The 25,890-nt window shown below is 45.3% G+C and overlaps 1 protein-coding gene across 1 annotated transcript; it reads left to right on the plus strand.

Annotated features, from left to right (window-relative positions):
- Positions 1–21,841: 21,841 nt before the first annotated feature.
- LOC116522640 (polypeptide N-acetylgalactosaminyltransferase 4-like) lies at positions 21,842–24,371 on the plus strand. Its single transcript, XM_032237647.1, has one exon. The coding sequence runs from the start codon at positions 21,888–21,890 to the stop codon at positions 23,610–23,612; it is 1,725 nt and encodes a 574-aa protein (XP_032093538.1). The 5' UTR covers positions 21,842–21,887; the 3' UTR covers positions 23,613–24,371.
- Positions 24,372–25,890: the final 1,519 nt, after the last annotated feature.

Raw genomic sequence — 25,890 nt, forward strand, 5'->3', positions numbered from 1 at the left:
TCTGGGCGTGGCTTGAGGAAGTTGCTTACTTAAAATGGCGTCTTGATATTCGGGGCTTAAAATGGCGTCTTGGTATTCGGGGCTGACGCCCTGCCCCTCATCTAGTTTCCCTGATTCCCTAATTGTGAGGGATTCCTGCGGCACTCTCTGGCCCAATGTCCCATTTTTCCACATTTAGGACAAGGTTTACTAGGGCGGGAGTTGCTTTGAACATTGCTGGCACCACCACCAGGTGCCCTACATTGGTTTTTAAAATGTCCTGGCTTGCCACAATTAAAGCAATTTCCGGTTCGGGGTCCCCTCGACCGGGTCCCTTGTTGAGTAAAATTTATGGCCGCTGCTAAGGTTTCCATGTTATAGCTCTGTGAGCCGACAGCTGACGCTGCTTTTAGAAAATCAACTAATGTTTTGGTAGAGTCTGAATTTAACGGGCTTAAAACTCTTTTACAATCTTCATTTGCATTTTCAAAGGCCAATTTTCTCATTAATACTTTATTAGCATCACTATTTTTAAAATCTCTATCGACTGCAATTTTTAGACGTTCAATAAAGGTATCATAAGGTTCTCCATTGCCCTGTTTTATTCGCAGAAATGAAGAGGAAGTGGGGGCGCCGAAATCTCCTATCATTTCAAAAGCTCTAATTGCTGCTTTCCCTGTCAAGACAAGGGATGGCCTGGGTGTATTCAACTGTTGTGCCCTTTCTGCGAAATTGCCAATTCCAAAAATTTCCTCTAAGGGATTTCCTGCATTTTGTCTGTGCTGATCATTACAGCATTCCTCAAAAGCCGATTTCCACAATAAAAATTGAGTGGAAGTTAAAAGTGTTTTAGCTAACCACCTCCATTCATTAGGGGTAAGAACATAGGAATAATTTACATTATCCAATAGCCCTTTGGTATACTGACTAGTAATGCCATGAGTTGCAATGGCATTTTTTAATACCTTAAGTTGACTAAATGGTAATTCTTGATAAACCCGAGGGTTGGCAGCAAAGTCAATAGGAAAGGCTGATAAAGTCTGCCAATCTTCTGAGGCAAGAGTAGGATCCCTTCTTGCCTTCTCTATGCCTTCTTCCAAGGAACCCTTTCCTATAATCACATTTTGCATGGGAAAACAATCTGCCAGGGCTGAGGGAGGGACAATGTCTGTATTTTGTATTTCTATCTTTTTTGTCGGGGGGACAATGACATCTTTATTTTTCGGTGGCGTAGTAAGTGTTTCATAACCCGTAATATCCCCCATTCCCTCGGAAAAATGGTGTCGCAGAGCCAAACTTACACCCTTCCAAGTAATTAAAGCATCGGGAGGGGCTCTGGGCGCTTTATGTAGGTGCTCCCCTATTTTGATCCAGACTGAAGGATACAGGGATCCCGTCTGTGGATAACTGGGACACTCTGACCAAATTAATTTTAACAAGGCAATTAAATCCTTTTGCTTAGGATAACAATTTTTTTTGTGTAAAATAATTTTATTAGACTCAACTATCCGACCTATTTCCTTAACATGACCTACCTGGTCCTTCGTCAGATTTCCCCCCATACTTACGTATTTTGGAGCTCCAGTAAGCGATGGGGGAATGAGTGCTCTTCGGACGTACCTCTCGAGCCGCACCCTTCAGAAATGCGTCAATTTGTTGACCATCACGTCGGGGTCACCACTTGTGGCGATCGACCTCATGATCCCACAACCTGTGGTGGTCTCAATCTACGGGCCGAGATTCAAGACCATCAGAAGGCGAAAGGAAAATGAACACGAGAGGGTCTTGGTAGAATGAGCATTTTTCTGTTGCCAGAATGCTACCTTTATTGTATACAAAAAGGGGGGGTGCAGCTAAGCATAACATAATGATTGGTGTTTTAACATAACTGGTAACATGTTATCATCCCCTAACAGTGGGACCATACGTACTGAGTGCAGAATCTTAGTGCCTGGTGCAAAATTCAAGGTGTCGTGTGCACAGATCCCAGTGCCCTGTGCAAAGAGCCTTAAGGGCAGAGATTTAGTGCTGTGTGCAAAGCCTCATCCTTGGAATTCCCTTGATAACTTGGCTGGATTTCTCCATGGCTATTTATGTGGGCTGGGTTCTCAGTAATTTTTCCACTTAGGTGTCCAGCCACTTATCTCAGAGACCTAGCCTAAGCTATTTAACCTGATGACCCTCAAAGCCCTTTAGTACCCTGGGTCCCAACAACTGTATCCAATGAATTTCTGACAGAAAGAGTAATTATATCAGGTCTCCTTTATGAACATCTGATATTTTTTTAACAGCCTGTGTAATGCAGCCTTTTCCCTGACAAAAGGGGTATAAGGTATTTCAGAGTGGGTTACTCCCTACTATTGGAATTTATTAAAAGGGCCTTAAGTATCTTAAAGGCAAACGGCAATGAAACTGTACTTTTTATACTTTGCATTTGTCTAGGAACGAATGAAATGAAGAAAATAACAGAATTGGGGGGGAATCTCCAGAGAAATTAGCCAAATATGTTGCTTGTGATGCGTTTTTTCTAAAAAAATAGCTGGAACCACACAAAGGGCAAGGGTTCATGCCAAAACCTCTAAACTCTGAGAGTTTTAAATGAGTCTTCATGTAGCTGGCACATCCTGTTTGAGCAAATCACGAAGACCGTGATGAAGATTCTATATTAATTTCTGTATCACCTGTCAATAGACGTGGCACGACAAAACCGCGCTAGGCAAAAGAGCGCCAACAAATACGTGTTGACAAGTACGCGTCATCATTAGCGCGCCCACATTACCGCGTCGATATCAGCGCGACGACGGCAGCGCGAAAAGTGAATGCTTTGAATTAACGTTTGTTTAATGCTTTGAGTTTGTTTTAAGCGCGCGAAATTATTATGTCAACAAATAAATTAATTTAGAAGTCAATATTATGAGATATTGCATGTAGATAATCTGTAAGTTCACGCCCTGCATATGTGGGCAGAATTGCAGCAAGACATCTTGAAAGTTGTATATATTTAGATTTGCTGGCTGGTTGACTGTTGGTGATTCCGCTTTGAATTCGTGTGATGTTTTGCTCTGTCATGTCTTGCTCCTGCCGGAAATGGTGAAGCAAAGTGTAGATGGTTGGGTGGTGGCATGATACAGATGTTTGGAAAGCGTGATGCCAACCCTCGATAGAATTATTGGTTCGTGGCAAGCCATGAGCAACACGTTCTCTCATGTTCCACATCGTGATGGGAAATAATGGATTTGCTCTTTGATTGCGTCTCCAACGGCCGATGTAATTATCTTCCCAGTAATCGTAAATATTTTGTAGAGTGTCAGGTTTAGTGTCATTAAGTTCATCAAAGGCAGAGCCAACATCTTCCGGAGGAACAAAACTCAGTCCAATAAGCATCTTTGAGTACATTTTAAATTTATCATCGTCACGATATAAATTGGTTAACCCTTCGTGTTGTATACGACGCCATAAGGACTGACCAAGGTGAAATAGACAGCCCAGTATGGTAGCATTTGGAAATACACTAGTGAGTGCATTCATAGTTGCTATTTCAAAATCTATTAGAATGCTGACAGGTGTGACAGAAGGTTGCAGTTCAATTACTTTGCGGGAAACCCTCTCATAGTCAGCCCGTGATTTTGTTTTCAATAGAACATATATTAGTGGTATTGAGCGATTGTCAATTAAGGAATGAATGGTAAATACCTGGAGAAAATTTTCAGGCGCTACTTTAAATGTTCCATCCATGAACCAGTGTGGATATTCCTCCAGCAATTTCAAATTTGCTGAGACCACCACCATTTATATTAATTAACTGGAAAGCAGTCTTAATCGCCCTCTGCCTCCATCACGGAGACGCAGTTCCCCCTTTACAAAAACAGGCGGATGAATTAACACCTTTAAACCCAACCACCCCTCCCAAATATGAGGAAATAACATCAGAAGCTGCAGAGAAAGTAAAAAGGGAAAGTAAAGAAATAACATCAGAAGCTGCAGAGAAAGTAAAAAGCAAAGAGGAGATTTTACAACAAACTCCTCAGAAAGAAAAACCCAATATTCCTCCTAAAAATGAAGAAATAGCAACAGAGGTTGTAGAGAAAATTAAGGAAAGAGATGAAGGGGAAATTAAACAACAAACTCCTCAGGGAGAAAGATCTAACATTCATCCGGTTTTAAATACTGGGTGTCCATACGGACCTCTGACTACAGGGATTCAGACAGCAAGAAGTGGTGGAAATGTAGAATTAAATGATTTAGAAATGATGGCTGCTTTTCCTGCACCTCCATCTATATTGATAAATTGGAAGGCTGTTTTAACTGCCCTTTGTCTGCATCAGAGAGATATTTTTACTCTCTCAAAAAAGCAAAGTAATCAAAATTGTCCCACATATCCTGAGAAGAGCTCAATTCGAACAACCATTTGGGCAAAATTAGGGAAGTATTTTCTCCAGCCCCTAAAGGCAGCAGCAAAAATACTTTCCACTTGGCAGATCGTCACGGAATGTTTAAAAACTCATGAACAAGCCGTGATGGGGGGACCAGACACCCTCCCGCTATATTTGGAAACCTCTTTGCTAAATTCACACTCTGAATTCAAGGCTTTCTGTCAATTAAGGAATGAATGGTAAATACCTGGAGAAAAATTTCAGGCGCTACTTTAAATGTTCCATCCATGAACCAGTGTGCTTATGTCCAGTTTATTCCGTTTTGTTTTGTTTTGGTTGCTGTCACTGCAGAAAACCCCGCTTCACACAGATAGGATGTCGGAAAAGGCAAAAGGGACTTAAGAGCTGTAGTGGCAATCTCAGGATATTCCGCCATGACTTTAATCCAGAACACCGGCAGAGTTGTTGTCTCGAATGCAGTTTTAAGGCCGCCGTCATTTGCAATCTCCAGCAGTTGATCTTCTTCTTGTACAGACATGCTACATTCGTCTGGTTTGTTGACAAATGGGTCGCGGATCCATTCCTTACCAGTTGGTGGGTCTTTTGTGGTTGGGAAGTAGCGCTCAAACTCTTCTAAAAGCAAAGACAGGTGATCGTGCACCAACTGGGAGAATGAACGCTCAGGCTCAGTCTCTCCTAAAATCCCCGCTAATGTCTGAAACATGTCCAAAATGCCTCTGTTCACGCGCCGTCCCCACAACTCCAGTTTGGCTTTAAATGCAGCTACTTTGTCAGCCAACTTGAAAACAGTTGTCATTTTCCCCTGAAGGGACAGATTGAGTTCATTGAGCAGGCTAAATATGTCACACAGGTAAGCCAGTTTTGCAAGCCATACCTTGTCACTGAAATGTGCTGCCAGTGGTGACTTCTTTTCTGAGAGAAATCTTTGCAATGGCTCTCTTAATTCAAACACCCTGGATAGTGATTTGCCTCTGGATAACCATCTTATTTCTGTTTGTAAGAGAAGGCATCTGTGCTCTGTGTCCATCTCCTCACAAAGCTGCTCAAATAGACGCGAGTTAAGGGCGTTTGCTTTGATGTGGTTAATAACTTTAACCGTATCATTAAATACACTGTTAAATTCTGGTGACATTTTTCGGCTTGCCAGCATTTCCCTGTGAATGATACAATGTGTAGATTCGCACTCAGGTGCAACCTCCTTAATCCGAGCGGTTAAACCAGACAGCCGTCCGGTCATGGCAGCAGCTCCGTCTGTGCATATGCCGACACAAAAGGACCATTTTAGTTGTCCTGATATATAACCATCCAGTGATTTGAACAGTTCTGCTCCTGTGGTGTTGGTTGGCAAAGATAGTGCACATAATAAATCCTCATGCACATCCTCCCGATAAAGATATCGCACATAAACAAGTAGTATTGCCTTGTTGTCGATATCTGTAGATTCATCAACCTGTAGTGCGTACCACAGTGATGTATTAATCCTCTCCAACAATTGTGTCTCAATGTCTTCAGCTATTTCATCAATGCGCCTAGTCACGGTGCTAGCCGACAAAGGCACATTTGCTACCTTTTTTACAGCAGCCTCTCCTAAAAGTTCACGACAAATGTCTTTAGTGGAGGGCAAGATCAATTCTTCACCGATAGTGAATGGCTTTTTAGCCTTAGCAATACGGTTAGCCACCAAATATGATGCTCTCAGAGCATTCTCCTTTATTGCTGTGGTGGCCCTCAGAAATATCTTCTGTCCTTCGTGTTCCCTTTTTTTTCTTTCAAAATACTGCAGGGGTTTGTCTTTTAATCCAGGGTGCTTGGCATTCAAGTGGCGAAGCAGTTTTGAGGGTTTCATTGCCTCATTAGAGAGCCGCTCACCACAAACTATGCAGAGCGGGTTTGGCGCGTGGGAATCACCTATCCCGATAAATCCATATTTCAAGTAGGACTCATTGTATTGTCTGTTAAAAGTTTTATGTTTCTTTGATGCTGAAGGCTCTTCTTCTGTCTCTTCACTGGGCCTTTTCTTTTTCCCAAGGAAACTTTCTAACGACATCTGTTTCGCTAATTTGTGGGTTAAATTTGAGCAAAAACAATATACACCTACACCAACCACTGTAAAAATGAGAAAGTACCAGTGAAAAGCGAGAAGAGCGCAGGGGCATAGCTAGAAGCTCATGGGCCCGATGCAAAACATCAGCTTGCCCTCCCCCCAAAAAAATGTACCGACCCATTTTTGTAGTTTTGTTATAGCTGGAGTTACCCTAGTTGGGGAACACTTGTCTAGGTAAGTATTTTATTAATGTAAAAAAACTCCCAGCCCGGAGTACCCCTTTAAGTAATCCATATTTCAGTAAACTGATCTACCGTCAGGCTGTTGCTTGTAAACTGGAAAAGGAGGTGCGAATTGGAGTATATGGGCTATGGGTGGGGGTAGCAGTCTACCAAACTGCTCCATCCCCCAATGGTGCTCTCTCATCCCACCACAGACGGTGCTGACAATATCATCCATGACTGGGACTCTAATATTGCATACACGGACGATAAGCAATAGTGGAGAGACCTAAATATGGGTTACTCCAGTAACGTTAATAGAGATAGTAACACAAAATACTATAAGGTCAGAACTCCACTAGGTTTTTTTAAGCAAAAACGCCAAAAAAAATGCCCATTTTGCCGCATGACGTTTTTTCAGTCAAAAAAATGGGCGGCCAGATGTTAGCTGTTCTTCAATAGGGAATCACAAAAAGCCATATCCACGTTTTTTCCTTTGGTGTTTTTTTTAATCCCTTTGGCGTTTTTCAGCATTTTTGCGCTCAAAGGCATGTTTTCCAAAACGCCAGCATGTTGAGGGTATGGCGTTTTTTGGGGAAAAACTTGGCGTTTATTCTGTCATAGAAGTCTATAGAAGTGAAAAAACGCCAAGAAAAAAGCCATGTGACTTTTAACTGGCATATTTGCGGGCATTTGTTATTCATTTTTTTTTACTTTTGGACAAAAGTACTTCAACTCTCAGTATGTAAAATACTCTTACATGCTTGGACTTGTAGTCCAGGGGCTGAGGAACAGATCACAGGCTGGTAGTGCGAGGGACACTGATCTCATACCTGCACATCTTGTTTCTATGGCCCCTGCCGTTCTCCGTTAAAACGAGTTTCTGTATGCAAATTAGGGCTAACTGGCACAGGGGGCGTTACTGGGCCGCTGGTGGCACTCTGACATCACCAGCGGCCCACTGCCCCTGTGTCCAGCGCCGCCCTTCTCATTCCTTTTCAGTGCTTCAACACTGGCCGATTCCTGAAAAAAAAAAACTAAGAGCGCCTGCGCAGCTACGTAGGGCTAGCGTAGGCAGCGCTAGTAGCGTAGCCTTGCGCAGGCGCAGTTCAGTATGGCACTGAAGCGCTGAAAAGGAATGAGAAGGGCGGCGCTGGACACGGGGGCGGTGGGTCATGGCCCCCGGCCGCTGCAGCGATCATGGCCCCCGGCCGCTGCAGCGATCATGGCCCCCGGCCGCTGCGCGGCCCGGTGCCAGGTACTCCACGGCCCGGCACCGGTCCACGGACCGGGGGTTGGGGACCACTGCTTTAGAGGACGCTTCTGCCTGCTTTCCAACCTGACTCACTGTCGGGAAACTAATCCTGGGGCATTCAGCCAGCCCCACACAAAAGGCTGAGGCTGCTATGCATGTCTCCTATCTCCCTCCTTATTTCAATCTCTTGGCAAGTGAACCTATAGATGCTCCAATGCCTGGCTCTTCCTATTTTCTTCCGGTGATCCCGGCTACCTCTATTCCATTACCCCCACGATGCCTCTCTTAGTCTTTCCTCATCGTGATTTCATGTCTCAAGGAGTTCTTGCTACTCCTTTTCTTACTGACTCTTCTGATTTTTTTTCCTGTTGCTTTGATGACGTTTTCATGCCTGAGCACCTGAATCTTTTTCACAGATGTTTCACAGAGCAATTGATTTATAGGATCTGAATTGGAATGGAGAAAAATGCTTTTGTGCGTGCATGAGTGTGTGTGTGTCTGTGTCTGTGTGTGTGTGTGTGTGTTTGAGTGAGCGAGGGATCCAGTAAGGGAACTGCACCTATTTAGGAAAGTAGGTAAATTATTGCAAACATGATTAATTGAAGATAAGTATGGGGACAGGTTGGGCAGTAGAGGGAAAGAGAAAGTGAAGAGAGACAAAGAGAAAGAGTATGAGAGCGACAGAGAGAGAAGAGAGGAAGAGGAAAGAGACATCCCTCAGCCCCTATAACACCCCTGTGTTTGTCATAAAAAAGAAATCTGGTAAATGGCGTTTTTTGCATGATTTGCGCGCTGTTAATAAAATTCTTCAACCCATGGGAGAGCTGCAGTGCGGCCTCCCCAATCCAAATTTGATTCCCCAAGAATGCGATCTCATGATCATTGATTTAAAAGATGCCTTTTTTTCTATACCACTCCATGAAAAAGATCGCAAACTGTTTGCTTTTACTGTCCCGGAATTTAACAATTCTAAACCTGCTTCTCGCTTTCAATGGACAGTCCTGCCTCAGGGAATGCTCAACAGCCCCTCCATGTGTCAATATTTTGTAGATAAAACTTTGCAGCCGTATCGGACGGCATACCCTCACTTTTTAATTTACCAGTCTATGGATGACATCTTGGTAGCGGCATGTGGGCCCCCAGGCTAACCTTCTCCTAAAAATGGCCTACACATAGCTCCAGAAAAGATTCAAACAGCACAACCTTTTTCGTACCTGGGTCATAAGCTTTTGGCTTCTCATGCTGCACCTGCAATGCCAAAATTGGACTTGCCACACACTCCCACATTAGTACAGTTATAGCAATATTTGGGCTCCATTAACTGGGCACGCCCATATATGGGGCTCACAACCCCTCAATTGGCTCCGTTGTTTTCTGCATTAACAATGGGCAAAAACCCTGCAGATGTTATTAAATTAGATGAAACACATCAGCAAGTTTTAAAAGAGGTAAATGAGGCCCTTGCTCAAATTTGGGTGGATCGTCTTCAGGATAACACGCCCTTAGCTTTCATTATATGTAACACTCTTGGGCTCCCAACAGGAGCCGTGGTGCAAAAAACTTCAAAATTATTAATTATTGAATGGGTACATTTGTCTCACACCCCAAAATCCACAATTTCTCAGAAACCTACACTTTTTGCAGCTCTAATTACAAAAGCCCATGTCAGAACAAAGTTGTTGGCCGGAATTGAACCCTCCACGATTTTTGTCCCTTGTTCTTTATCAATTTGGGAGACTTTATTTGCTAACTCGGAAAACCTTCAATTCGCACTTGCTGACTGGCCAGGTGAGATTTCTTGCCATGCACCTCCCGACCCTAGATTGGCTCTTTTGAAAACTGTTCCCCTGCAATGGCACACTCCATATTCCCCCCTCCCGCTTCCTCAGGCCATAACTATTTTTGCTGATGGAAGCAAAACCTATGGTGCTTGTGCCTGGCAGGAGAATGGTCGATGGTGCACAAAAATTACCCCCCCCCCCGCCAGACTTCTGCTCAGCGTGCGGAGCTTGCTGCCTCTATTTTGGCTTTTTCAACTTTTCCAAATACACCCTTTAACTTGATTTTGGATAGCCTCTATGTAACTCAGATTGTGAAATCAATTTATGAGGCCTATCTTTCTCCCTCATTGGAACCACAATTACTCTCGCTCTTTTTATCTTTGCAGAAGTTAATTTCTGCCCGTACCCAATTTTTTCATGTTTCCCACATTCGAAGCCATCAGCCCTTCCCTGGGCCTCTCCAGGAAGGCAATGATGTGGCTGGCACTGCAGCAGCGGCTGCCACCAACTCTTCTTCTCTTTTAACTTTGACAGCTCCCACTCCATGGGAGAGTCATTCCTATTTTCATCAAAACAAGAAAGCGCTCATGAAACAATTTGGCATTACTGCAAATGAGGCTTCTGCTATTGTTCAGCAGTGCCCTTCCTGTAGCCAGCAAGCAAGCTCTCTCCCTATGGGGGTAAACCCCAGGGGGACAGAGTGTTGCCAGATTTGGCAAATGGATGTTACCCAATATCCTCCATTTGCCCCTTGGAAATATTTACATGTTTCCATTGATACGTATTCAGGCTACATTATGGCATCCCCCCAAAGGGGCGAAGCCACCAAACATGTTATTAATCATTGTATTCGGACCTTTGCATCGCTGGGACGCCCCAAAGAATTAAAAACAGACAATGGCCCTGCTTACACAAGTGCAGCCTTTGCTGCCTTTTGTAACCAATGGGGCATTGTGCATAAATTTGGCATCCCTTATAACAGCCAGGGTCAGGCGTTGGCTGAGCGTGCCAACCAGACATTAAAACATGCCCTGGACAGATATATTGGCAATAGGGGAAAAATGCCCCCTTGCCTCCCAGCAGTGCAAGACACGCTTAATCTCTGCCTTTATACCCTGAATTTCTTAAATCTTACCGGCAGCCCACCATCCTCAGCAGCGACTCACCATTTTGCAGCTTCACCTACTGCAGACACCCCCCTGTCCACCTGTCTACTATCGCTGCTTGCCTGACCTGACGTGGCGAGGACCTGCTGACCTGATTACCTGGGGAAGGGGCTACGCAGCAATCCAACTAAAAGACAAGGTGCTCTGGGTGCCGGGAAGACACGTAAGACCTTTTCTTCCTAAATCACCACCACACACTTCCAGAGATGGCGATCGTCCGTCAGCCCCCAAATGAGGCACAGCTTGTGGAGGTTGCCTCCTGGCCTGACCTGGACAACAGGCCTGGACACCCTCCACCATATGAGACCACAGAGGCTGTTTCCTGCCCCGACCAGGAAAACGGGGAAGGACACCCTCCACCGTATTCGCCACCAGAAGGATGTCCCTTATTTCGAAGAAGACCTCCAGGTTATCCCCTGTCACGGTGGCAGGAGTGTATGAAACCCTTCAGTTTTAGAACTTTCTCATATCATTATTTTTTCATTGTGTGGCATAGTTTTAGTATTGCTTGTATTTTTAATACGCTGTGAAATTTCCCATCGTGCCTCTTACAAGTTACAGGAACCATTGCATGTGCCTACTACATCTCTCACACACAGGGTGAAAAGGTCAGCTGCTTCTCACGGTCTGCACACTCGAATGACATACAACCTGTAATGCGTTTGGCAGAACAGGCAAACGTGTCCAATTTTTGCCTAAGCGAAGCTGTGGACATGAACATGTTATTAGGGAATTGTTTAATACCAGTTTGCACGCCTCTTTCTGTTATTTTAAAAGATACCCAGCTGGCAATGTTTAAAAAAAGAGAGGAAGTTAATTACGGTGACTCTATGGTGTGGGGCCCTGTCACAAGACGGCTCCCAGCTGATGCCATGTCTCTCGCCACACCCTTTGTAGCTAGTGGACCCAACGTTACATGTGCACGCATTCAAAATTGTACTGCTTCTCTCACACAATCCTGTATGCCGTATGCCCACGGGAATCTTTCCTGCCAACTGTTCCACCTACGAGAACATTTCCTACAATTGGGCTCACGTTCTGCTTCCTGCTGGTTGGTTTTTCACATGTGGTCAAAAAACTTTTAATTACATACCTGCTAATCTATCAGATACACGTTGCTGTCTGAGTCGTCTTACTGCAGTTCTACCAACCAAACAGGACCTCACTCCACGACCACGGAGGTTGTCAGTAGTCCTTGATGAAACATGTGACAGCTCAATTAATCTTTTTAACGAGGCTGAATATCTTTCCCTTGCTATCTCTATAGTTGGTGTTCCGGCATTAGCAATGCATAACCACAGGACAGCCCATCGCATTGCCTGTTCCCTTGCAAAAACTATAAACATCACATCAGCAGCCATAGCTGCCTTGAATCAGGAACAGGCAGAGATCAGACATGCTGTCTTAGACAATTGTGCTGCCATTGATTTTCTGTTACTGGTACATCATCTAGGCTGTGAATCTGTCAAAAACATGTGTTGTTTTAACCTGTCAGACACCTCTCAATTGGTTAAGCATCAGATCAGTTCCTTAAAGGAGTTGGCTTCCCAGATTCGAGAAGACGTCCTGCCAGCCTGGTGGGATGGTCTGTGGTCCTGGCTACCAGATGGCTCCTGGTTAAGAAGCATTTTTTCCTCCGTTATGTGTATCATAGTAGTGCTTGTTTCACTTTGCTGCTGTATTCAATGCCTGCCCTCCCTTTTTCAGCTATGCAAAGGCTTTTTTCCTCAGCTAGGAAGGACGCTCTTATCAACGAAACTAAATCCCTTCTGGACGCTGAGGACGAGCATGAGCTGGACAACAATCTGTTTGTAAAGAGGTGTTTGCTATAACCAGTGATGATGAAGAATCCGCATTTTGATATGTTTGTTTTCCTCCTTCTCATTTTAAAACAAAAATGAGGAGATGTTGAGATCCATTACCAGTTCTGTGTATAGGGCGGCTATGGCTGCCTGAAAACACAGGCCCAGAGATGGATGCTACCATGAGATGAACAAAAACATTCTTATTAGCAATATGTAAGTTTTCCTATTAATTAGTGTGCTCCTCTGTACCAGCCTCTTATCTAGCAGTTAGCCAGCACTTCAAAGAAATGCAGGAATGCGAGCTGCTCGCCTCCCTCCACTCCCCCCTCCCTATTCCTCCGCCTCCCTCCCCTCTCATCTATCTCTCTTCTCCTGCCCAGGGACGAAGCAGCCCCCCTTTTCATCCACCTCTCCTCTTTTGCCCAGAGACGAAGCCTTTTGCCACGCTGCAATATTATTATTGGATTATTTAGTCATGTGCCTTTTGATGTAATTTGTATACACCTTCTCTTTGTTTGGAACTTATAAAAGAAGCCCCCCGGGCATCGCTCGGGGCCAAGCTTCATCTCAAGAAGGATTTGTCCGGTGTCTTTCTTCTCATTCGGCTACAAGCATGAGCGGCCCATCAGGAGCGTGAAAAAGCCGCATTTAAGGGCAAATGCCAGAAAGTTATCAGATACCCTTTGCTTTAAAAAAAAAAAGTTCCAAGAACATTTAAATGTCCAATCACCATCCACTGATAATGTAATAAGGTATACACATAAAGACAAAGCACAGACAAATCGACCATCAACATTTACATATAGATAAACATCTACAATTACAACACAATCATTTACAAAATACATCTACAAAAGATACCACTAAAAGCCAAAAGAACGAAACACCTCTTCACTAGCAATCAATACCCAGTAAGCAGAGAATAACACTAGATTAACACTAGAACCAACAATCAAGAAGTAAACCATACCCCAATCAAGAAACTACCAAGTCAGACAAACATGGTAACAGTAAACAACAATCTAATCAAGGAACCACCAAGATCACAACCACCCACATTGACAGGGCAAGCCATTAGTAGATAACATGAGAACCAGCCACCCTCACTCCCTTTTGGCACTGATTATATTACCTGGTTTATTACTTAAATGTTACCTAATAAAAACAATCAAACTCAGACAACACCCTGGACCATTGGTGGGTTTCAAAAATTTTTAGAACCTCTTCTGTAGGTGTGGCCTGCTTTGTGGGAGTGGCTTGCCAGCCAAGTGACCGAGTGGGGGGGATGGCTTGGCAGTCATGTGACTGGGTGGGCATGGCCACCTTGTAAAATGGTGAAACTCACTTAACAAAGCTCTTGCTTAGCAACTAAAATGTTGTCTCAGAAACTGGCATTGAAAGCACGCAAATCTTAAAGCTGTCAAGTTACAAGACCCCTACACCCCTAACCCTTTAAAAAAAAAAACCTCAGGAGTGTTCAAACTTGACAGCTTTAAGACTTGTGGACTTCAACTCCCAGAATTCCTCCTCCAGTCATGTTGGCTCAGGGACCCTGGCACTGAAGTGTGCAAGTCTTAAAGCTGTCAAGTTACAAGGCCCTTCCCCCTCCAACCTTTTAGAAAAAAAAACCCCAGGGGCATTCAAACTTCACAGCTTTAAGACTTGTGGACTTCAACTCCCAGAATTCCTCTTCTCGCTCTTCATTTGATGATGTGCGGCGGGGGAGGGAGCTGGAACCGGTTCTAAATGGCACTGTAGATTTGTGGAATCTCTTCTATAGAAGATGTTAGAACTGGCAGGAATCCACCCCTGCCCTGGATCCACAGTTCCTTGATCTACAAATATTCTCTTCCATCAGAGACAAAACTGCATATCAACGATAAAAACAATAATTTGGACATTCATCCTTGTCTTGAAATTTAATTTGGCCTTCATCAACAACTCAGATAAATTTGGGGATTGCCATATCACAAAAGTAGGGTGACCAGACGTCCCGCATTTGGCGGGACAGGCACGCATTTTCATTTTTCTCGCGTCCCCCCCGCTTCTCAAAAAACCCCGCTTTATTTTGGCGCTTGCTGGCTCCCCCGCCCATCAGCTGCCGCTAGCTCACTCGTTATTTCCCCATCTATTTCTAAAAATCTAAGCCAGCCCAGCCTGCCGTTCACTCATTGGCCTGGACTCCAGCCAATCAGTGAGCTGGCTGGGATGGAAAACTTTAAGCACGCACGGGAAGTTTTCCATCCCAGCCAGCTCACTGATTGGCTGGAGTTCGTTTAGCATGCCGCGTGAGTCGCAGGAGTCTCCATTTCATTTCGCGGCCGTTTGCTTTGTTTTGCTGCTTCAGCTTCACTGGTGAGTAACCGGTGGGAATTAGTAACCTGCGCGGGGTTAGTGAAACAGCCGCCGCAGCACTGTGGAAGCCCTGTCAAAGCGCACCTTTCCTGACTCGGCGGCTGCAGGGACCACACCACCACTTTATCTTCCTCCTCCTCCTCCTCCCCTTCCGCCCTCAGCAGCAGCAACGGCAGCCGAGGAGGGAAAGGTGTGGTTTGGCAGGGCTTCCACAGCGCTGTGGAAGCCCAGTCAAAGCGCACCTTTCCCACCTTGGCGGCTGCAGGGACTACACCACCACTTTATCTTCCTCCTCCTCCTCCTCCCCTTCCGCCCTCAGCAGCAGCAACGGCAGCCGAGGAAGGAAAGGGGCGCTTTGGCAGGGCTTCCGCCGCGCCCCCAAGGACTGCTGACCTCGTGCTGCCACTTCTTCTTCCCCGGCCTTCCCAGTTAGCTTGCTTGAAGCTCCAAGGAGGCGGGAGGAGGGTCGCAGGAGTGGAAGGGGGGGAGGTCTCCCCGGCCGGGAAGAGCTGAGAGGCTGCCGGCCCCTTTCGCAGGAAAGTTAACTTTTCTTGGCGAAATCCTGCTCCCCCCCTCCGCGTGGGTGAGTAGTCGGCTGTCCTCTTCCCGTAAGCCGCCGGAGTTACCTGTGTGTGAGGTGGGCTGCCCTATGCATTTGCGTGTGTGCGCTGGAGAGAGAGTGAAAAAGAGGGAGAAATAATTATATTAATTAGATAGATCAGTCTTTCTCCACCTTGGAGACTTGAAAGTGTGTGGACTTCAACTCCCAGAAAGGGAGTTGGGAGAAAGGGAGAAAGGAGGAGAGAATGAAAAGAAGATGAGGGAAAAAAGAAAGAGGTAAGGAGAGGAGGATGGAAAGGAGAGAAAGAGGGGGAGAGAGGGTAGAAAGGGGAAGAGGAAGAGCAGGAGTAGGAGAAAGGTAAGGGAAGAAGGAAGGGGAAGGAGAGGAGGAAGGAGGAAAGTAGAGAAGGGAGGGAGGGAGAAAGGAAAGGGAAAGGAAAGGAGGATGGAAGGGAGAGAAAAGGAAGGAGAGAGGGTAGGAAGGGAAAGAGGAAGAGCAGGAGCAAAGGAGAGGTAAGGGAAGAAGGAAGGGGAAGGAGAGGAGGAAGGAAGAAAGTAAAGAAGGGAGAGAGGGTGGAAAGAAAGAGCTAAGGAGAGGAGGATGGAAAGGAGAGAAAGAGGGTAGGAAGGGGAAGAGGAAGAGCAGGAGTAGGAGAAAGGTACAGGAAGAAGGAAGAGAAAGGAGAGCAGGAAGGAAGAAAGTAGAGAAGGGAGGGAGGGAGAAAAGAAAGGGAAAATAAGGTGGTGTTATAACAGGAGGAAGGGATGGTAAACAAAGCAACCCAAACTGTATATTATAACCTATTAAATGAAATAATAAATGTATAAGAATGATAAATGTTAAAACACTTGTAACCAAACGACATGCTCTATGTGATGATGGGTTTTTTTTCTTTTTGTATTGTTTTGTTTTTATTGTTGTGGGTATGTGTCGTCTATGTAACAAAAAATAAAAATAAAAAAAATAATTTTTAAAAAAAGGTGGAGAAACACTGAGATAGATGATAATGAGATGAGGGAGGGAGAGGGAGAGAGAGAGAGAGAGACCATAACTAGATAGACAGATAGGCAGGCAGATAGACGGATGGATAGAGAGAAAGAGAGAGAGATAGGTAGGCAAGCAGATAGATGGATGGAGAAAGAGATGGGGAAAGAGGGAGAGGGATACCATAACTAGATAGGCAGGCAGATAGACAGACGGATGGATGGAGAGAGAGAGAGAGGATGTATATAATTAAGGTGACCAGACGTCCCTAGCGAGGTCGCGGGCTGGCAGTAACTGCCGCGGCCTAGCTCCCCCCCCCCCCGGTCAATGGTGTCCCTCTTTACCAATCTGAAAATCTGGTCACCTTAGTCATGAGCCACGGGTTGCGAATAAATCCGTCAGTTTGGCCCTAGGCAAGAACGTGGAGGGAAAACAAACGCCAAACCGGGACAGATCCGATTGCCGGGACTTTCCCACTGTGAAATGTAAGATTCGGTGCTCTCTGAGCTGGGTAGGTTTCTTGAAGACGTTTCGTGACCCAACTAGGATTGGATTGGATTTATTTCATTTATATGCCGCCCTTTTCCCCGAAGGGGACTCAGGGCGGCTCACAATTCAGTCAGGGAAAGGGGTACAGACAGGGGATAAAAAGACGAACATAACAGTACACAATTTAAAACACACAACAACCATACAATTTGAGGAGGTGGGCAGAAGCTCTTTAGCCCCAGGCCTGTCGGAATAGTCAGGTTTTAAGGGCTTTGCGGAAGGCCTGGGAGGGTGGCGAGGGTTCGAATCTCCACGGGGAGTTCGTTCCAGAGGGTCGGAGCAGCCACAGAGAAGGCCCTCCTCCGGGTAGTCGCCAGTCGGCATTGGCCGGCGGATGGAATTTGGAGGAGGCCTAATCTGTGGGATCTGATCGGTCTATTGGAGGCAATTGGCAGCAGGCGGTCTCTCAAGTACCCAGGTCCAATACCATGAAGGGCTTTATAAGTGATGACTAGCGCCTTGAAGCGTATCTGAAGACCAATAGGCAGCCAGTGCAGCTCGCGGGAACCACTTCAGTGCTAGAAGGGAGGGGTGGTTCTGCAGAGGAAGAGGAAGAGGGTGAGTGCGATTTCTCCGCGGGGCGCCCATGAGGCCAATGATGAAGGAAGACACGGACACGAGTCTTCTCTCGGGATGAGACGACCCGGAACAGAGTCCGGAGGCCTCTTTTATTGAGCATACACAAGGAAAGGGTGGAGTCACATGGCCTATGTGGACCAATCATAGTTGTACAAGTCTATGGTATATGGTAACTCATTTACTTCCATGTAGACCTCTGAACCTAAAGAATGCCCATAGTCAGCAAATAAATCTTTTACCAGCATGCAAACTTCTGACCCCTAGTTGATACTGCAAAGTCAGCATGCAAACTTTTGACCTCTAGTTAATGCTGAGAGTTAACCAGTTGTGACCTCTGACCTACTTAGTGCTGAGAGTTAACAGTTTGTGACTTCTGGTCTTATGGTAAATGATTACTGCTGTTGTATAGGTGTTCCAGCATAGCTATGCATGCCTACACTTATGCTACAACAGGTGAGGAGGACTCTCTGAGCTTGGTTGTATATCAGTCTGTCTGTCCATCTATCTTTATATATGTATGTATGTGTACACACACACACACACACACACAAATATATTTCCTCATAAGGGCATAAATCCAAACAAAACACTTCCTGGTATGCTTTACATGTGTGTGTGTGTGTGTGTGTGTGTGTGTGTGTGTGTGTGTGTGTGTGTGTGTATCTTATTCCAGTGTTTCTCAACCTTAGCAACTTGAAGATGTCCGGACTTCAACTCCCAGAATTCTCCAGCCAGCAAATGCTGGCTGGGGAATTCTGGGAGTTGAAGTCCGGGCATCTTCAAGTTGCCAAGGTTGAGAAACACTGTCTTATTCCATCTTTGGCTTAATCCTCAGATCCGGGAAGGAAGGTAGTTAGTTTCCCCTGCAATTTGAACACACACTAATATATTTCCTCATATATTGCGGGTCTGTCATCTTTTCAGCTACAATATTTGGTTTTTTTTTGGGGACTGCCTTGAAGGTTCACAGGCATCTTTGGAAACCTTCCCTGTTTTAGACTCGAACCCGGCTAGTCCTCAGCATACGACCGCAACGGAGCCCGATATTTCAGTTGCTAAGTGAAACATCGCTGGAGTGAATCTGGCCCCTTTTATGGCCACCGTTGTTAGGCAATTTACTCTCAATTGTTAAGTGAATCTCGCCATCAGAAGGTCGCAAAAGGGGATCATGTGACACACACACCCCTCCCAGGATGAGGTGACCGTCGTAAATATGAGACAGTTCCCAAGCATTTGAATTTTGCTCCAGGGAGCGTGGAGATGCTGCAACAGTCGTTAAGGGTGAACAACTGTCCTAAGTCAAGTGCCGTTGTAACTTGGAACCGTCACTAAATGAATGTTGTAAATAAAGGACTAGCAGTACCCCTCAAGGCCACAGTTCCAGAAATAAAGCCACATTAGTTTTAGATGTGATTTCATAGAAATTGTCCCACCTTTGATACATTTTGCAGGGGGTGGGGGGGATTCTTTTCGGCAAATTCCCAGTGACTAAATTTGCACTCAGCTTAGGCTTCACCTTTACCATCTACTCCAGAAGCCAAATTTGTAAATAATCTTATCATGGCTGGCTGAGGAATTTGGGGTGTTGAAGTTTCTGCTTGAGCAGGAGGCTGGACTAGAAGACCTCCAAGGTTCTGTTCTCTTCCCTTCTATTTCCAATTCTTATTCTATTCTTCCATATCCTATTCTGGTCTAATCTTTTCAATTATATTCCATATTCCATAATTCTTTCTATTCTATTTAATACAATAGTAGAGTTGGAAGGGACCTCAGAGGTCTTCTAGTCCAACCCCCTGCCTAGGCAGGAAACCCTATACTGTTTCAGACAAGTGGATATCCAACATCTTCTTAAAGACTTCCAGTGTTGGGGGCATTCACAACTTCTAGAGGCAACTTCTGTTCCACTGATTCATTGTTCTGACTGTCAGGAAATTTCTCCTCAGTTCTAAGTTGCTTCTCTCCTGGATTAGTTTCCACCCATTGCTTCTTGTTCTGCCCTCAGGTGCTTTGGAGAATAGTTTTGACTGCCTCTTCTTTGTGGCAACCCCTGAGATATTGGAAGACTGCTATCCTGTCTCCCCTAGTCCTTCTTTTCATTCAACTAGACACACCCAGTTCCTGCAACCGTTCTTCATATGTTTTAGTCTCCAGTCCCCTAATCCTCTTTGTTGCTCTTCTCTGCCCTCTTTCCAGAGTCTCCACATCTTTTCTACATTGTGGTGACCAAAGCTGAATGCAGAATTCCAAGTGTGGCCTTACCAAGGCCTTGTAAAGTGGTATCAACACTTCACGTGATCTTGATTCTCTCCATGTGTTTATGCAGCCTAGAACTGTGTTGGCTTTTTTGGCAGCTGCTGCACACGGATGGCTCCTATTTAAATGGTTGTCCACTAGGATTCCAGTCTTCTATTCTATTCTATCCCACTCCACTCTATTCTATTTTTTGTTCTGGTCTATTCTATTCCACTCCATTCCATTTCATTCCATATTGTTCTGTTTTCAATTCTATTCCATATTCTATTCTTTCTATTCTATATTCTTCCCTTCTCCTCTCCACTCCTCTCCTATTCCATTCCACAAGTCTTCACGTTGCCAAGTTTAGAGACCCTGCATCTGGACTAATTTACCTTGGTAAGCCCCTCCCTCTGATCGTAACTTGGATGGTTTGGGACACTCGTTGTTCTATTATTCTGTTCTTCTCACATGTGGACCAAGTCCCATAATTCCCCAGGCAGCCATAGCTGCTGCCCTTCTCCAGAGAAACAGTCTTCTGTAAATTATATTTATAAATATTAAATTTACAAATTGTAAATTATATTTCTACACAGCCTGGAATCATTTCGAGAGTCAGTGGGGGCAGGGTCTAAATCTAAATTAGTAGATGGATGATTGATAGATGATGTAAGGTAGATAGATGATAAGTAATAGATGGATGGATAGTGGATGGATGGACGGATGGATAGATATGATAGAAGCTAGGTAGGTAGGTAGATAGAAGATGGATGTGATAGCAGATAGATGGATGGATGGATGGATGGGTGGGTGGGTGGGTGGGTGGGTGGGTGGATGTGATAGATAGAAGATAGATACATAGATACATAGATAGAAGATGGATGTGATAGCAGATAGATGGATGGATGGATGGGTGGGTGGGTGGGTGGGTGGATGTGATAGATAGAAGATAGATACATAGATACATAGATAGAAGATGGATGTGATAGCAGATAGATGGATGGATGGATGGATGGATGGATATGATAGATTGAAGATAGATACATAGATACATAGAAGATGGATGTGATAGATAGTAGATAGATAGATAACAAATAGATGATTGACAGATGCTTTTTTTTTGTGAACACATAGGCACACATTATTATACAATGAAATTGTGATACCCACTCTCAAAAAGTTTATATATTTGTATGAGTGTGTGTTTGTGCATACATACACATATCAGTCTTTCTGAATATATATGAATGGGGGGGGGAGAGTGTGTGTTAACAAGGCTAATTGAAGATGCTGAAAAAATATAGTGAGAGATGATAAATAGATGATTGATACTAAAGAATGTATAGATGATAAAAAACAGTAATAGATAATAAATATATTGATAGGTGGTAAATAGATGATAAATAATAGATAACGATAGATGATAAAATAGGTGATTGATAGGAAAATATAGATGATTAATAACAAGTGGGTGGGTGGATAGATAGAAATAACATTGATAGGTAAATATAGAAAATAAATAAAAGACAGATGATTGATAGGTTAATAGATAGATGGGTAGGCAAGGAACAGGTCGCCGTGAAACTAGCCCAAAAACCAACCTCGAAACCCGCCACTCTCCCCCCGCTCGCGGCGTTTTTTCTCCCAAGGTCCCCGCAGGGCTTCGGCTGGCTCCCCTTTTTCCATCAGGGGTGGCGCTGGGGGGTTTTTCCTGGAAAGAAGACGCGAGGCAAGCCCCCCTTCTCCTCCCTCCTGTCCTCCCCCTCCCCAGCGCCCCAAAACCCGTCGGAGCGCAGCCCTGCAGCAAGGAATAAGCAACGCAAAGCGAAGCGAAGCGAAGCGCACACAACCCCGCGTATGGAACAGCCGGGCGCGCCCCGGCTGGGCGGGCGGAGGGGAGGAGGCGGCGGTGCCTCCTCCTCCCTCCTCCTGCGATCGTCCTCGCTGCTACGGCCGCCTCTTCTCCTCCTTCTCCTCGGCCATGCGAGCCCGGCTGTCCCGTCGGGGCTGCGCTATTTTGGGTTTGGTGAGCGCGGTGGCTTTGCTAGCTCTCCAGCTGCCTATGCCTCCTTTCGGGTCGCCCACGGGGGCCCGAGCTAGAAGAGGGACGACCGGGGTGCTTTCCTCCCTACTGCCTGAGCAACTTTCCCAACCCGTCCAGGCCAAACCCCCTCCGGATCCCTCCGCGCCTGGAGAGTGGGGCAAAGCATCCCACCTGACCTTGGATGCTGACCAGAAGCGCCAGGAGGAACGCTTGCTGGAGCGCTATGCCATTAACGTCTACCTTAGCGACCGCATCTCGCTGCACCGTCACATCCAGGACGGTCGGATGTCCGAGTGCAAAGCCAAGGCGTACAACTACCGCCAGCTGCCCACCACCTCGGTGGTCATCGCCTTCTACAACGAGGCCTGGTCCACCCTCCTGAGGACAGTGCACAGCGTCTTGGAAACCAGCCCGGCCGTTGTGCTGAAGGAGATCATTCTGGTGGACGATCTCAGCGACCGGGCGTACCTGAAGAGTGAGCTGGAGGCCTACCTCAGCCGCCTGCCCCGGGTGCGCCTGATCCGCACCCAGAAGCGGGAAGGGTTGGTGCGCGCCCGGCTGATTGGAGCCACCTTCGCCACCGGCGAAGTCCTCACCTTCCTGGATTGCCACTGCGAGTGCGTCCCTGGATGGCTGGAGCCCTTGCTAGAACGCATCGCCCAGAACGATTCCGTCGTCGTCTGTCCGGTGATCGACACCATCGACTGGAACACGTTCGAGTTTTACATGCAATCCGGCGAGCCCATGATTGGTGGCTTCGACTGGCGGCTCACCTTTCAGTGGCAGGTGGTTCCTCCCTACGAGAGGCGGCGCCGGAAGTCCAAAGTAGATCCCATCCGATCCCCCACCATGGCCGGCGGCCTCTTTGCCGTCAGCAGGAAATACTTTGAGTACCTTGGCACATACGACACTGGTATGGACGTCTGGGGCGGTGAGAACTTGGAACTCTCTTTCCGTGTCTGGCAGTGCGGCGGTGTCTTGGAAATCCACCCGTGTTCCCACGTTGGACACGTCTTTCCGAAACGGGCCCCGTACGCCAGGCCTAACTTTCTACAGAACACCGCCCGGGCTGCCGAAGTCTGGATGGACCACTACAAAGAACATTTCTACAACCGGAATCCTCCGGCGCGTAAGGAGAACTTTGGCGACCTCGCCGAACGGAAACTATTACGGCAGCGTCTGCAGTGTCAGAATTTCGACTGGTATTTAAAAACCGTCTTCCCCAATTTACATGTCCCGGAGGATCGACCAGGCTGGCATGGTGCCATCCACAACCTGGGCATCTCTTCCGAATGTTTGGATTACAACTCGCCGGAACACAATCCCACGGGGGCTCACCTGAGCCTTTTCGGATGCCATGGCCAAGGCGGCAACCAATTCTTCGAATACACGTCCAACCTGGAAATCCGTTTCAACTCGGTGACCGAACTCTGCGCCGAAGTGCCAGAGCAGAAGGATTTCGTCGGCATGAGAAATTGTCCGAAGGATAAGTCCCCCGTGCCGGAAGTCATAATATGGCATTTTAAAGAAGATGGCACAATCTTCCACCCACACTCCGCCAAATGTCTGAGCGCTTACCGTACACCAGAGGGTCGCGCGGACGTAATCATGAGGACGTGTAATCCGTCAGATAAAAACCAGCTCTGGAGGTTCGAAAAATAGACCCGGATCGTGGCCTAAAAACATAATTCCTGGCAAATCTAAAGTTTGGGCCTCTTGAAATTGTCAAGATTTCCAGATGAAATCTTGATTGGTTGGTTAAAAAGTGCCTTTTTTTCCTAAACTGAGAGATTGGCAGAACGCAACGACACTTCGAACACAAGTTGAAGTTTGTTCATTCTGCACGGACTACGATCCTCGGGACCGTCCCGGGAATGGGCTAAATTCGAGGGAACTAGGACAGCACAATAATTGTTCCGTTTTTAAGATTTGCTAAAGGATGAGCAATGTTGCAAAGTTGAGGTTTTTCTGAAGCTGGATCAGAAGCATTGCTTTCAAGTGATGTTTTCCAACCTTGGCAACTTTAAAATGTGTGGACTTCAACTCCCAGAAATCCATTTCAACAACTTCCCATGATTCCACTTCAATGTGTCTGGGTTGGGGAATTCTGGGGAGTCGAAGTCCACGCATCTCAAAAGTTTGGGAAAAACTATAAAGAATTATGCTTTAACACATGTGCCGAAATGAAACTTACGGAATTAGGGAATTCCTTATTTTAGGACGGAGTTTTAATTCCTCTCTTTCGCTCAACACACCTCTCTCCTCGTTAGATTTAATGTTTAACAAATATTTAACTAGTGTTTAGTTAAATGGGTTAAACAAGAATTTCACTAGTGTTTCGTTAAACTGGGTAGATTGTTTAAATTGGTTAACCAATTGTTGGGCTAGCATTTGTGTCGTGATTAAATTGGTTAAAGGAGAGTTTAGTGTTTGTGTAAATTGGTTACACAAATGTTTGATGGAAGACTGAAATATTCTAAACACTCATTTTTAATAAGAGCGCAACTAGGGCCTTCTGTGGGGGAAGGGAAAATTAAAAAGCAATAAAAGATTGGTTAATATTTCTAATCAATCCCAATGTGAAATTGATTTGGGAAAGCAGGCAGAAATAAGGCCAGTTTTAAATGAGATAAAAGCCAGAAAACATTAATGCTAAATTTCAAAAGCTCCAGTTTGCAAGTTATTATTATTATTATTGTATGTGGAAAAAACCTGGGATTAACCATCTCTGCCTGTTTAGACAATCAATCCCTTTTTAAGGCAGAGGGGGACAAAATTGTGGCCAGGTTCTTCATGCATCACACCTTATGATAAACATTTTGCTTTCCTTGAGGCCTAGAAACTTTCCTTTGAAAAGGTTACTTATCTTGAGCTGGGGTTTTAAGGCGGCGTTCTACGTCCTCCTTAGCTACGTGGCAGATCCGTGAGTAAGGAGTGGTAGTAACCCGTGAGGACTTGTTTGTTCCCAAGGTTGAAATCTCGTAACTTGTACCAATGCTCTAAAAAAAAGGGACATTGGATGGTTAATTCCATTTGCCAAATATCCAAATGCCCTCGCCAACCAAATCCGGGTGGTGGCCAAATTTTTTAATTTTTTTATATTAAACTAAAGGGAATTTCACAGCTCGATCTTGGCGGGGCTAAAAGAGAAACAGGAAAATTTCAAAACATCACCATAAAAGCATAGATGAGTCATCATCAGCCTTCAATGTCAGAGGTTCAGGAAAGTTTTTATGAACTGTCAATAGAGCAGAAGAACAGTCCCAGAGTTGTAAGGGACCTTGGAGGTCTTCTAGTCTAATAATCTAGTAAATAGATTTTTAAATATTATTTTTCAGTACGTAGGTGACAGAGATGGAAGGAAGCTTTCAAATCAAGTGCTGATTAAAAATATATATTTTTTTAAAGATTATTTGTTAATGTGAAGGTGATGGAGAGGAAAGAATACCTTCGATCCGTTTTCACTCGCAGAGTTGGGAGTACAGTAAAGAATTTTGCAATTATTCACCAGAAATAAGACATAACTCTAGAATTAAGTCGCTTGAATTTCTCCTAAGGGGGTGAAATTTTAGGAACTTCGTTCAGGATAACTTTTGGTGATAGGGCAAAACGGTCCTCCTTTCCTTCTCTGAATCTTTTTTTTACAAAAGCTTCTGGGTTTTTTCTTTTGGGATTTGATAGCCTGAGACAATCGCAATCAAATTGTCTGATTTATTAGGGAAGAAAATACCTTGGTTTACCTAGATTGTCCTATGCACTTCTGTCTATGGCTATGCCAATAAAATTCTTTGATGCTTTAGCACTGAGTTGGTGGGGATTTAAACTTGCAAAATTTGTGTCTTGAAAACTCACAAGTGGCCTTGGCTACTGGCGGAAGGTGTCACGTGAATTACGGCCGTGTTAGCTATGCAATTATTCCTTTCGCCTGTTTGCCTTATCG

This window comes from Thamnophis elegans, chromosome Z, assembly GCF_009769535.1.
Source record: "Thamnophis elegans isolate rThaEle1 chromosome Z, rThaEle1.pri, whole genome shotgun sequence".
NCBI lineage: Eukaryota > Metazoa > Chordata > Lepidosauria > Squamata > Colubridae > Thamnophis > Thamnophis elegans.